The sequence below is a fragment of the Wolffia australiana genome, chromosome 3 (assembly GCF_029677425.1).
Source record: "Wolffia australiana isolate 7733 chromosome 3, ASM2967742v1".
Lineage (NCBI taxonomy): Eukaryota > Viridiplantae > Streptophyta > Magnoliopsida > Alismatales > Araceae > Wolffia > Wolffia australiana.
In genome coordinates, this window is record NC_135837.1 from 1,988,752 (window position 1) to 2,002,571 (window position 13,820).

Genomic DNA, 13,820 nt, shown 5'->3' on the forward strand with positions numbered 1-13,820 from the left:
GACTAATTATGGGGAAAAAACTCATGTAACACACTCTGATTAAGCCCTTCCTCTACATTTAACTCTCAAAATCCTCATTGGGAATATAAATTTCAACAGAGCAGTTAACATCCTGGCACAGAAATGGGCCAAATTTTGCATTAATGACTAACTATGGGGAAAAAACTGATTTAACACACTCTGATTAAGCCCTTCCTCTACATTTAACTCCCAAAATCCTCATTGGGAATATGAATTTCAACAGAACAATTAACATCCTGACACAGAAATGGGCCCAAAATTGCATTAATGACTAATATGGGGAAAAAAAACTCATTTAACACACTCTGATTAAGCCCTTTCTCTACATTTAACTCTCAAAATTCCCATTGAGAATATAAATTTCATCTGATTAAGCCGGTTTAAGACAACCCCAATCTTTGGTTTCCCCACTTTGAACCTTCTTGCAAACCTCAGAGTGCATCTCCTCAATCATGGGCTTCCACAGCCTTACCCTTGCGTTGATGAACCAGTTGGACACCTGGCACCCATCCATCCCACTCGATCAGAATCCAACGGCCCAAAACCATCCTCACAAAAAAAAATCAAAATTTTACCTGACTCCTTGTCAACCCGCTTTTCATTGCAAGAAATTGCTTCTCACTGTCCTTCGGGTATCTAAATCAAAAAAATTAACACTAACTAACATTAATCAACGTTAATTAAGCAATGATTAATGAGAAGACTTACGGGTGGAGGAAATTCTGAAACATCCAAGCGCGTAGAACAGAGACGGATTTCTCGGGCAAGCCACGGACGGATCTCTTTTGTGGGGAGGGGAGCGATCGATCATTATCGGCCGTCGGATGATCGGGGGAGAGGATCTGAGCCGTTAATTTGTCTCTTAGAGAGTCGTGCAGACGGGAGATTGCTCGCAGCGCTAGATGAGCGGCAAATTGGCCGACTTGAGAGTTGGTGACGGCGTGGAAATTGGAGACCGCCGTCTGCAGTTCGTGCAAACATCTGTTGTAGCCTTCTTCGAGCTGCCATTAACGTTCAAATACAGCAGGTTTTAGCAGTTTTTTTTTGGAAAAAACTGTTTTTTTGGAGGGGAAAAATTAGATTCAAAGATCTTGGAAAAAACAGGTGCAAAGAGTTTTTTTTGGAGGTATTAGTTCTGGGTTTTCACTGGAAAACGCAGAAACAAGAAGACTGTTTCGAACTGTGTTTTTTAGAAAAATCTAGGAGATTAAGCATTTATGGGGAAACCCAGAAGACGATTTTTTTTGGAAAAATCGAGATGCAAGAAACACATTTTGAAGACCCAGATGCCAATTTTTTTCTTTCGGAAAACCAATGTAGTTTTTATTATTTTAGAACACCCAGATGTAAAAATAGTTCTGTGTTTTGGAGAATATAGATGCAGTATTAATTTTCTGCCAAACCAGAAGAAAAAAATTCTTCCAGAAAATCCTAGAGATATTTGTGCAAAAAGCGAGATGTAAAAACACTCTTTCTCAAGACCCAGATGCTAAATTAATTTTTCGGAAAACCCATGCAAATGTTATTGTGTTGGAACTCCCAGATGTCAAATTAGCTTTTATCACCGAGAGGTGATAATTTGTTTTGGAAAAACTAGAATAGGTATCTCGAAAACAAGATGCAAAAATTATTTTTATCGCAAATCCAGGTGCAAAAATGATTTTCTTTAGAAAAGCCCGATGCAAAACTACTTTTTTTTCCAAAACCAAGATGCAAAAATAATGTGGAAGAACCAAGATGAGAAAATACCGTCTCTAGCATGGCGATGAGCTTCTTCTTCTCGGCGAAGCCAAGAGAGCTCCTTCCATCACATCTCTCGCTAGAACAGCTTGATGATGTAGAACCGTCGTTCTCGTTATGGCTTTCCAAAGCGAACCCAGCAACCTCCGCAAGAACCTGTTCCATGGCAGCCATGTACTTCGACTGCAACGGATTCCTCAGCCATCGTCTTGATCCCATGGCTGTATCGTTTCAAAAGAAAAGGATTTTTAATCCATAATCATAATTAATAAAAATTGTAAATTCCGTTGTTTTAGCTGGATAAGGATAATCGATAATCCTTCTGCGTGAAAATGCTGAGAATTGTTGCTATGGTTGGATAAGGATAATGGATTATCCTTCCGCGAGAAAATGCTGAATGTTGTTGTTATAGTTGGATAAGGATAATCGATTATCCTTCTGCGTGAAAATGCTGAATATTGTATTGTAGTTGGATAAGGATAATGGATTATCCTTCTGCAAGAAAATGCTGAATATTGTTGTAATAGTTGGGTAAGGATAATCAATTATCCTTCTGAATGAATATGCTGAATATTGTTGTAGTAGTTGGACAAGGATAATCGATCATACTTCTGCATGAAAATGCTGAATATTGTTGTTGTAGTTGGATAAGGATAATGGATTATCCTTGAAAATACTGAATCCTGTTGTAATTGTTGTCTACTTCGTTTCAAACGGAGGGGATTTATAATCCATAATCATCATGCATGGAAATACTGAATTCCGTTGTAACTGTTGTCTGTTTTGTTACAAAAGAAAGGGACTTCTAATTCATAATCATCATGCAAAAAAATACTAAATCACGTTGTTACAGTTGGACAAGGATAATCGCTTAGTTTCAAAAGAAAGGGATTTCAATCAAAGTACTAATATACATTATGACAATCCCGTCGTAATTGTAATCCATTGTCATGATGCATGAAAATACTAAATTCTGTGATTATAGTTGGATCAAGGTGATCCGTTATCCTTTTGCATGAAAGTACGAAATTCAGTTGTAATAGCTGGACTGGAAATTTAATTTTTGAGAGTGGAAGAAAGCTGACCTTGCAGGCCGTCCATGGCGGGTCGGCTTGAACCAAGGCTCAGGGAGAGCTCGTTGCTGAGGAGAGCACACGGATCAGGAGGAAGATGGTAGCCTGTGACGTCTTCCAAACTCTCTAGAAACCCTAGTTCTGGGAATAGGGTTTCCTGCAAATTAGGGTTTTCTGGGAGAAGACATGGGAAAGAGGAAGTGGGTGAAGGACTTTCATCCATGGCGGTGTCTTCTTGGTCATCGAAAGGGAAGAACAGAGGGTGATCGATAATGGTGGGTTCAATTTCTTCTGGGTGGATGTAGGAGCTTGAATAGCCATGCAATGGGATCGGCAAAGGAAAACAGAACATTTCGTTCTCCATGATCAAACTCATGCTACCTGCGCCATGAAAGTTAGTCAAGAAAAGAAGAGCAGAACTAGAACCATAGTTTGGTAGAACTTGTTATAGAAAAAGAGATCTGCCATGAGAATTAAGCTTAAAAATATGAGTATTATACCAGGTCGTTGACCAGGTGAAGAAAGGAGTGGAGAAGGTGCCCACGAAAAAACAAGGAAGAATGAGAACAAACTGCGGCATGTATCTGTCACTTCGGATGCTTTCTTGCCAGGAACAAGATGATGATGTACTCTTAGGAATCTCGCTCTATCCATTTGCCTATATCGCTACCTCTCTATCTATCCATCCATCTCTCTCTATCCATCTACCTATCTCTCTATCTCTCTATATATCCATCCATCTCTCTCTATCCATCTACCTATCTATCTATCTCCATCTATATCTATCTATCTCCCTGGTTCTCCCTCATTCTCTCTCTCTCTCTATCTCTCTCTGGGTCTCCCTCATTCCCTCTCTATTTTTCTCTCCATTTCTGCCTCACTCTCCCTCTATCTATCTCTTCTCTCTCTGGGTCTCCGTCATTCCCTCCCTATTTATCTCTCCATTTCTGCCTCACTCTCCCTCTATCTATCTCTTCTCTCTCTGGGTCTCCCTCATTCCCTCTCTATCTATCTACATATACTATGTATATCCTTCTCTCTCATTCTCTCTCTATCTATCTATCAATCTTATATATCTCTCTCCTTCTCCCTCATTCTCTCTATCTATCTAACTTATACATATATATCTCCTGCTCCGTCACTCTCCTTCTATCTCTCTCTCTGGTTCTCCCTCATTCTCTCTCTATCTCTCTCTCTCTCTGGTTCTCCCTCATTCTCTTTCTATCTATCTCTCTATCAATTAATCCATCTCTTTCTGGTTCTCCCGCATTCTCGTTCTCCCCCTATCTATCTCTCTGGTTCTCTCTCATTCTCTCCCTCCATCCATCTATCTACCTCTCTCTCTGGCTCTCCCCATTCTCTCTCTATCTCTCTCTCACTCTCTCTGGTTCTCACTCATTCGCTTTCTCTCTCCATTTATCTTTCGCACTGGTGTGGGTGGATAAAGGAATAGAGGTTCTACAAGAAGATGATTGATCAGGGTGTAAAAAAGAGCGAATGGGTTGGCTTTCAGGCAGTGCAGTAGAACAGAAAGGGGTATTATTTAACAATGAAGAACAATCAATGCATTGTTTGGAGAGGAAAGCTTCTCTCGGGATTATTGCCCAATAGTCTTCTCTCCCCTTTCTCTCTCTAGGATACTGGAAGAGGAAAAGAGAAACGACAACTAAATGCGTTCTGTCTCTCTCCCCGAGGTGGGGAACAGAGAAAGGAAACCCCGGGAAATGGGTCCTCTCCTCTATGGAAAGTAGGAAACGAATCCCAGCGAAGTACGAGCTCTATCTATCTATCTATCTATCTATCTATCTATCTATCTATCTATCTATCTATATATCTCTACTTCTATGAATCTATCTATCTCTCTCTATCTATTTATCTTTATCTCTCTATCTATATATCTCTATCTCTCTATATATCTATCTCTATCTCTCTCTACCTAAATATCTTTATCTCTCTCCATCTATAAATCTCTATCTCTCTCTATATCTATCAATCTCTCTATCTCTCTTTATCTACCTATCTCTAATCTCTATCTATTCACCTCTGTATCTCGCTATCTCTCTCTCCCTAGAAGCAGAGCATTACAAAGGAAGAAAAAATAGGAATGAATACTCTCCCTCTCAAGAGGGGAAAACGAAAAACCAAATTACCGAAATCGGTTGTCTCTCCGCCAAATTAGGGAAATATAAAGGAAAAAAAGGCGAATGCATTCTCTAAGAGATCGGAAAAAGGAAAAACGACGCGAAGACAACGGGTTCTCTCTCTCAAGAAAGGAACGATTGAAACGAATTATCTTTCTCACTGTAGATGCGGAGTAATAGAGAGGAAACAAGGAGAAAAAAGCGAATTGAAGGAAATGGATTTTCTATCTCTAGGACAACAACATTGAAATGGGTTCTCTCTCTCGAGGAGAAAATCATTGGAACGTATTATCTCTCTCTGTAGATGCAGACAAATAGAGAGGAAATAAGGAGATGGGTTCTCTCTCTCTACGAAGTGGGCAATAGAAAAAATCAAATAGAAGGAAATGGATTTTCTATCTCTAGGATAACACCATTGAAATGGATTATCTCTCTCTAGGAGGAAACCATAGAAATGGACACTCTCTTTTTTTTCTCTATCTCTCTGTAGAAGCCGAGAAATAGAGAGGAATCAAAGAGATTGGTTCTTTCTCTCTACGAAGAGATCAAAAGAAAAACCGAATTGAAGGAAACGGATTCTCTATCTCTAGGATGAAACCATTGAAGTGGGTTATCTTTCTCTCTCTCTAAGAGATGGGATATGAGCTCTCTCTCTCTCTAGGAGATATGATATGGGTTCTCTATCTCTCCCTCTTTCTCTCTATCTCCCTCTCACTCTCTCCCTCTTCCTCTCTCTCTCCCTCTCTCTCTCTACTACTTTCACTCTCTCCCTCTCTCTCTATTTCCCTCTTCCTCTCTCCCTCTTCCTCTCTCTCTCTCCCTCTCTCTCTACTCCTCTCACTTTCTCTCTCCCTCTTTCTCTCTATCTCCCTCTCCCTCTCTCCCTCTTCCTCCCTCTCCTCTCTCTCTCTACAATTCTCACTCTCTCTCTCTCTTTCTCTGTCTCCTTCTTCCTTTCTCCCTCTCTATCTCTCTATTACTCTCCCTCTCTCCATCGCCCTCTCCCTCCTTCTCCCTCCCTCTCTCTCTCTCTCTACTATCCCTCTCCACTGCTCTCTTTCTCTCTATCTCTAGACTCTGCGGGCAGGGAAGAAGAAGAGAAAGGAAAAAAGCAGAGAAATGAACTCAATCTCGCTCTAAGAGGGGAGACAGCCGGACAGGGGAGAAGAGACAGCTTACCGAAATGGAAGTGCTCGCGCGGCGACTTTGGGCGAAGCTCGGAAAAGGGAGACGTCCCACCCGTTATTATAAGGTTAAGGTAGAATCGCCCGGCGAGAAGAAGCCAAAAAGTCTCGTTAACAGCGAGGCAGACACGCAATCCAGGCCCCGAACCTCGGATCGAAGGCTGCTCAGAGCTATCGAACTCTCAACGACGATGATGTCAGAGAGACACAGAACCTACCGAGGCTACGATACTTGTAGCCTTTCACAGTGTATAGAGAGAGAGAGAGAGAGAGATTGACCGTGCAGTTTGGCTTGTTTGTGTAAATTTAGCGCCAGAAGCAAGAAAGAATGTGAGAGAGAGGGGCGAGCGAGTATCCAGTTATGGGGACGGAGAGGGAGAGAGAAAGAGAAAGGGCAGGTATGCATAGCGAGAGAGAGAAAGAAAGAGAGAGAGAGGAGTAGAGAGAGATGGCAGGAAAGAAGAGCGAGATAGAGAGAGGAATAGAGTGAGAGCAAGACACAGATAGAGAGAGGAGTAGAGAGAGATGGCAGATAAGAAGAGCGAGATAGAGAGAGAGTGAGAAGAATAGATAGAGAGCAAGAGACAGAGAGAGAGAGGAACAGACAGAGAGCAAGAGCCAGACAGAAAGTGGAATAGAGAGAGAGCAAGAGAGAGAGAGAGAAAGAGATAGAGGGAGCAAGAGGAATAGAGACAGAGCAGGAGATAGAGAGTGAGTAGAGAGTGAGAGGAATAGAGATAGCAAGAGATGGAGAGAGAGAGAGAGAAATAGAGAGAGAGCAAGAGACAGAGAGAGAGGAGTAGAGAAAGAGAGACGTAGAGAGAGAGAAGTGTAAAGAGAGAAAATTAGAGAGAGCGAGAGAGAGAGAGAGTGAGAGAGAAGTAGAGAGATTGAGAGAATAGTGAGAGAGAAGTATAAAGAGAGAGCGAGAGAGAGTGAGAAAGAAGTAGAGAGAGGGGAGTAGAGACATAGCAACAAAGAGCGAGAGAGGAGAGAGAAAAAGAATCGTAGAGAGAGGAGTAGAGAGAAAAGTAAAGCGAGCGAGAGAGAGAGAGAGAGAGAGAGAAGTAGAGGAAGAGGAGTAGAGAGACAGAGGTAGAGAATGGAGTGGCTGAAGAGCGAGAGACAGAGAGAGTGGGTTGAGAGAGTGTGCAGTACAGAGAGAGAGAGAGAGCAACAGACCAGATTGCCAGTAATGGCGAGGGAGAGAGTACACCGGCTCTGCAGGGTTTTGGGACCATAGCGCGTTGGGAGTTGGACGGAGCTAGAGAGAGAGATAGAGAGACAGAAGGACAGACCTAGAGAGAGAAAGCAGGAGAGATAGAGCAAGCAACCAGGTTCCCAGTAATCGACAAGGTTTTCAGACCCATCGCGCATTAGCTGGTGAATAAACCTAGAGAGAATGAGAGAACAGAAGAGAGAGAAAGGAAGAGAGACGGAGAGAGAGAGAGAGAAGAGGATGGGAGACTAAGAAAGAGAGAGAGAGAGAAGAGGATGGGAGACTAAGAAAGAGGGAGAGAGAGAAGAGGATGGGAGACTAAGAAAGAGAGAGAGAGAGAAGAGGATGGGAGACAAAGAAAGAGAGAGAGAGAGAGAGAGAGAGAGAGAGAGAGAGAGCTATGGGGCGTTGGCAGGAGTACAGAGTTGATTTGGCGGTCATCGTCTTCTCCGCGAGTAACGCTGGCTGCATGCAGAGAAAGGGGGATGTCGTCTTCGACTCTTCGTTTTTCTGGCTCGACAAAACGGAGAATACAAGACTCTTCAACTCTCCGAGAAGATCCATGGGTAAGAAGACGATCTCTCTCGCTTTATTAGACCATCAATCTATCTATCTCTATGCATCTATCTGTCTGTTCATATATCCCTTTCTCTACATGTATCGCTATCTCTACGTCTCTATCTCAATTTATCAATCTATCTAACATTATCTATCTATCTTTATCTCTATCTCTCTATCTCTATATCTCAATGTATCTATCTATCTCTATCTCTCTATCTCTATATCTGAATGCACCAATGAATCTATTTGTCTATCTATCTCACTGTATCTATCTATTTATCTATCTATCTAACTATTATATCCATCTATCTCTATCTCTCTGTCTCTATCTCTCTATATCTCTATCTCTCTCTATATATCTCAATGTCTCTATCTCTCTATCTATGTATCTGAATGTGTCAATGAATCTATTGTCTATCAATCTCTCTATCTATCTATCTCTTTATATATTCATCTATATCTCTATCTATTTATATCTCTATCTATCTATTTATCTATCTACCTGACTATTATCTCTATCTATCTATCTATCTATATCTCTCTGTCTTTATCGATCTATATCTCTCTATCTCACTGTATGATCTGTATCTATCTATTTATCTATCTATCTAACTGCTATCTCTATCGATCTATATCTCTCTATCTTATTGTATGATCTGTATCTATCTATCTAACTGCTATCTCTATCTATTTCTCTGTCTCTATCTATCTATATCTCTCTATCTCTATCTCTCTGTTTCTCGTTATCTCTATCTCTATCTATCTTTCTCTCTCTATGCACATCCTGCCATCCACCTGCACAGGCGCAGGTAAAGTTCAGAGCGGACGACGGACAACTTAATAGGACGTACGGCTCGGGACGGACTGGCTAGTCAGTAATTATCCATCCAATTTCGCTGCGTTACAAACTTACAAATTACAATCCGTAGGCCGGACGGAACGGGACGGGAAGTAGAGGTCTTTCGTCCAATGGTTCAGTTCTTGCGTCTGGAAGGTATTGGACGAAACTAGTCGTCATCCGTACACTTAGATTTCTAAAAGAAGAAGACGCGATGAAAGTAACAAGAGGGAACGGCATTATAAATTAAATCACGATGACGAGACAGACTCGTCATCTCGTCAGATCCTCATGTAAACCTCAGTTGGATGACGTAAAATGATGATGAAACTGATTATGCCCAGTTGCTGGATGATGATGAAGACGGACTCATCATCGGCAATCAGGCTTACGGATATAGTGAAGGGACTCAGATGGGACGGTAATTTCGTCCATGGATGAAAAAATCATCCCGTCCAGGACTTTGGACGATTGACGGGACGAAGAATCATCTGCCCATCCCTGCTGGGATGATTGCTTCGTCCATGGACGAAATAACCGTCCCGTCTGGGGCCCCGGATGAGGGACGGGATAGTTATTTCGTCCTGTGGGAGTATAGTATGCGCCTGACAGGTCCACCTGCCCGATGCACATGCTGCGCCGTGTGTCAATTTCTGAGTGGACTAATGCTGATGCACGCCCTGTCTCGTCCCGAGTGGTCTAATTCTGAGTGGTCTAATGTTGGACGGGACGAGAATTTCTTGATGGGATGGGACGAGGACGAAAAAAATGGGATGGGACGAACCCTGGACGGAACAATTTAGATGAAATTCTAAAAATTGGGACGTAGGACGGGACAAACTTCATCTCATCCCGTCCATCGTCCACATTCGGGACGATCTGGAACTTTACATATGGACAAGGTCGTTTTGTCGACGATGAGACAATGGGATCAAAATCGTCGTCAACAGGGGCAATGACATTGATGTGGTTGACATTGTTAACTAAAACATATCAGAAATTATGGTTAACGTTGACCAATGACATCAATCCCATCAATGTCAACCAACACAGGTGGTTAGTCAACTGTCACATTATCGCCAACATCATCTGCCATGGGGTCGATGAAGTGGACATAGATGTGGCTGTAGCTTCCGCCGTAGTCATGCTTATCAATGACAATTGTCATTCTTGTTAAAGACACTCACACTCTACAATGACAATCATAGTCGTCAACACGCAGTCATCATCATCGTCAACGACTCTTGTAAATATGTTAGTAGTCCGTGATACTTATGTAGTCTATAGTGTATAGAAGTTTATATTTGACAACATTATGAGTCTCATTTTCCAAAATTTTGGCTTAACTTCCATCATTCAAATAGTCATCAGTAATCCTCCCTCGTCGTCTCCGAAGAATGACTGATGATGGGAATGATTCCATCCACTCGTTCGATGACGGATGACGGATGATGGATGACAGGTTTGAATGGAACGGTTGGGAAACTGCAGACATCATTAGTCACATTCTTGACATTTTATAAGTGATGAGTGGATTACGGTGTTGGATGATATTTTATAAGGGTGTGACGGTGACGGTGACGGTGACGGATGACGTGATGAATTTATAGTGAAGGATGATGTGATGATGTAGGGGGTTTTGATATGGATAACAGATCCCCTTCACAGATTACCGACAGTGACGATTCTAGAGAGAGAGATAGTCAGAAGAGAGAGAGAGAGAGAGAGAGAGAGAGAGTGAGACCAAGAGAGACAGAGTAAGGAAGAGAGACAGAGAAGGAGAGACTAAGAGAGAGAGAAAGAGAGACCAAGTGAGAAAAAAGAGGGAAACAGAGAGAAAGAGAGACCAAGATAGAGAAAAAAGAGGGAAAGAGAGAGAAAGAGAGACTAAGAGAGATAGAGAACGAAAGAGAGACCAACTAAAAGGAAAAAGAGACCAAGAGAGATAGAGAACGAAAGAGAGACCAACTAAAAGGAAAAAGAGACCAAGAGAGAGAAAAAAGAGGGAAAGAGAGAGAAAGAGAGACTAAGAGAGATAGAGAAGAACGAAAGAGAGACCAACTAAAAGGAAAAAGAGACCAAGAGAGAGAAAAAAGAGGGAAAGAGAGAGAAAGAGAGACCAAGAGAGATAGAGAAGAACGAAAGAGAGACCAACTAAAAGGAAAAAGAGACCAAGAGAGAGAAAAAAGAGGGAAAGAGAGAGAAAGAGAGACCAAGAGAGATAGAGAAGAACGAAAGAGAGACCAACTAAAAGGAAAAAGAGACCAAGAGAGAGAAAAAAGAGGGAAAGAGAGAGAAAGAGAGACCAAGAGACATAGAGAAGAACGAAAGAGAGACCAACTAAAAGGAAAAAGAGGAAGAGAGAGAGTGAGAGAGAGAGAGACAGAGAGATCAAGAGAGAGAGAAAACAGGGAAAGAAAGAAAAAGAGAGAAAAAGAGGAAAACAGAGGGAAAAAGAGGGAAACAGAGGGAAAGATAGAGAGAGAAAAAAGAGGGAAAGAGAGAAAAAAGCGAGAGTAAAAAGAGGAAAAGAGAGAAAGATAGAGAGAGAGAAAGAGAGAGAGATATAAAAGAAGAAAAGATAGAGAAAGAGAGAGAGAGAGAAGAGGGAAAGAGAGAGAGAAGAGGAAGAGAAAAAAAGAGAGAAAGAGAGAGAGATATAAAAGAAGAAAAGAGAGAGAAAGAGAGAGATATAAAAGAAGAAAAAAGAGAGAAAGAGAGAGAGAGATAGAAGAGGGAAAGCGAGAGAGAAAAGAGGGAAAAAGAGAGAAAAAAAGAGAGAGAAAAAAGAAAAAAAGAGAGAGAAAGAGAGAGATATAAAAGAAGGAAAAAGAGAGAAAGAGAGAGAGAGATAGAAGAGGGAAAGCGAGAGAGAAAAGAGGGAGAGGGAAAAAAGAGAGAAAGAGAGAGATATAAAAGAAGAAAAGAGAGAAAGAGAGAGAGATATAAAAGAAGAAAAGAGAGAGAAAGAGAGAGAGATAGAAGAGGGAACGAGAGAGAAAAGAGGGAGAGAGATAGAGAAAGAGAGACCGAGTGAGAGAAAAGAGGGAGTGAGAGAGAGAGAGAGAAAGAGATAGTGGGAGCAAAGGGAGAGAGATAGAGACCGCGCGAGACAGAAGAGAGAGTGAGAGAGAGAGAAAGAGAGATAGAGGGAGAAGAGGTAGAGAGAGAAAGAGAGACCCAGAGAGAGAGAGAGAGAGACCCAGAGAGAGAGAGAGAGAGAGAGAGAGAGAGAAGAAGGAGAGAGAGATTGGTCAACCATCCGTCCCACAATCCCACCTCCGAGAGATGAATAAAACAATCTCTGCTCTTCCCCACCTGCAAACGATAACTGCATAAGTGAATATACTGCTGCGTAAGAGCGATTCTGAACAAGGATTTGACCATACGTTCTTGTCCTCTGTCCTTCATCTTATTTGCCTTGTTTGACAGTGTTATTTGTCGTTGCACAGCAGGTTGCTGACATTTCTGAACTCTGATTTGATATTTTACGTTAACAATTTGATATTCAGATTCAAAAATCTTCTGAAACTTTCTGTCAGTGCCACTTTCCAAATTAATACGATATTAAAGAATAAGTTTAGCTCGATAAACTAGCACCTAATTATTTCCTGGAATTCATAAGAAACATATTTTCACAGTAGACCTACAAAAACACAATTCAATAAATACCAAAACAAGAACTAGTTGAAGGCTCAATTCCAAGATTGAAACTTTTATGTATTTAAGCCACCTTAAGAGAAAAGACACGGTTTTTTGTATAATCTTTGTTCACCCATCCTCAGTGCATTTCATTTCATAATTTAAAATATATACTTATTTAATTGGAGTTTATAAATTACACTTCAAGGACCAGCTCCTAACGTTGAAAGCATACTCCGAAACTCGTCAAGGTATGGCTGTCGTATGCATTTCCTTTCTATTGTGGGAATGAACAAGTGGGGTCAGTGCATAAATTAAATACACTTTGATTGTACTGGAGGATTCGCTAATGTTAGTATTCTTTCAGATATGCCCTAACATGTATACTCAATATTTCTCTAATTTGAAGGCATAGGAACACAAAATAAAATATATTGCAATTATTAAACAAGATAATCTGTATGCACTTTCGTTGAAACACAGTTTTCTAAAGTTCATATAATGCTTGCTCCACGCCAGCAAACTTAATCCAACACTTAACTTCTGCGTAAACAATTTTTTTTGTGTAGCATGATACTTGAGTCTGTAACATCTGACACCTCGTTTCTTACGGGTATAAAAATAAAAATCATAAACGAAGATTCATTTCCTTGATTTCTGTTTCCTAAACTCAAAATTGTATATATTTAAAACTTCTCTACCATGACGTCATAATCATTTGGAACTATGACGCATTTTTAAAGTCCATAATATACCCTTTTTTCGATTAGGCATGGGTGAGTGAGAACAATGTGTAAATTCGGATATTTATGCTCACTACTCGCCTGCAAACTTTATCCAACACTCAGCTAGTAAGTATACAACAATTTTATTGTATGTCATGATACTCTAACCGGTTACATTCTACACCTTGTTTCTTGCGGATAAATTATAAACTATATTTAGAGATTCATTCTCCTAACTTCCTAAATCTTGTATAGATTTAATACTACTATAGTCAGTTACACTCTACACCTTGTTTCTTGCCAATAAATTCAAAACTATATACAGAGATTCACTCTCCTCAATTCCTATTCCCTAAATATTGTACAGATTTAATACTAACTATACTCAGTTGTATTCTACACCTTTTTTCTTCCCAATAAATTAAAAACTATAAACAACGATTCACTCTCCTAAATTCCTATTCCCAAAATATTGTGCAAATTTTATACCAACTATACACAGTTGTATTCTACACCTTGTTTCTTGCCAATATAATATTAAAACTTTATTTCCTTAACTCCTATGCAGTAAACTTGATATTATTTCTATAACATGACGTCATAATAACAAGAAATAATCTATCATGCATTTATCAAGGCCATAATATTATTAGGGAGCATTCAGTAAAGTCGATCT

At 40.6% G+C, this 13,820-nt stretch overlaps 1 protein-coding gene across 2 annotated transcripts; it reads right to left on the reverse strand.

Moving 5' to 3' along the window:
* Nucleotides 1–258: 258 nt before the first annotated feature.
* LOC144700589 (homeobox protein ATH1-like) lies at nt 259–6,368 on the reverse strand. 2 transcript variants are annotated; one of them, XM_078572027.1, is made up of 6 exons: nt 6,155–6,368; nt 2,847–3,215; nt 1,771–1,982; nt 730–1,022; nt 597–657; nt 259–520 (listed from the first exon to the last, which is right to left on the reverse strand). In XM_078572027.1, exons 2-6 carry the CDS (start codon nt 3,208–3,210, stop codon nt 392–394), a joined length of 1,059 nt encoding a protein of 352 aa, XP_078428153.1. In that variant the 5' UTR covers nt 3,211–3,215; nt 6,155–6,368; the 3' UTR covers nt 259–391. The 2 variants fall into 2 exon arrangements, with proteins under 2 accessions (XP_078428153.1, XP_078428152.1); XM_078572026.1 differs by lacking the exon at nt 6,155–6,368 and adding an exon at nt 3,335–6,069.
* Nucleotides 6,369–13,820: the final 7,452 nt, after the last annotated feature.

What these genes read in the sequence shown, in the direction of transcription:
- LOC144700589 (XM_078572026.1), bottom strand. Translation starts at nt 3,488, where the DNA reads ATGGATAGAGCGAGATTCCTAAGAGTACATCATCATCTTGTTCCTGGC. An exon ending in TTCACCTGGTCAACGACCTG is followed by an intron (nt 3,216 to 3,334) that starts GTATAATACTCA and finishes TTCATGGCGCAG; the next exon opens with GTAGCATGAGTTTGATCATG. An exon ending in GCGGGTTGACAAGGAGTCAG is followed by an intron (nt 521 to 596) that starts GTAAAATTTTGA and finishes GATGGGTGCCAG; the next exon opens with GTGTCCAACTGGTTCATCAA.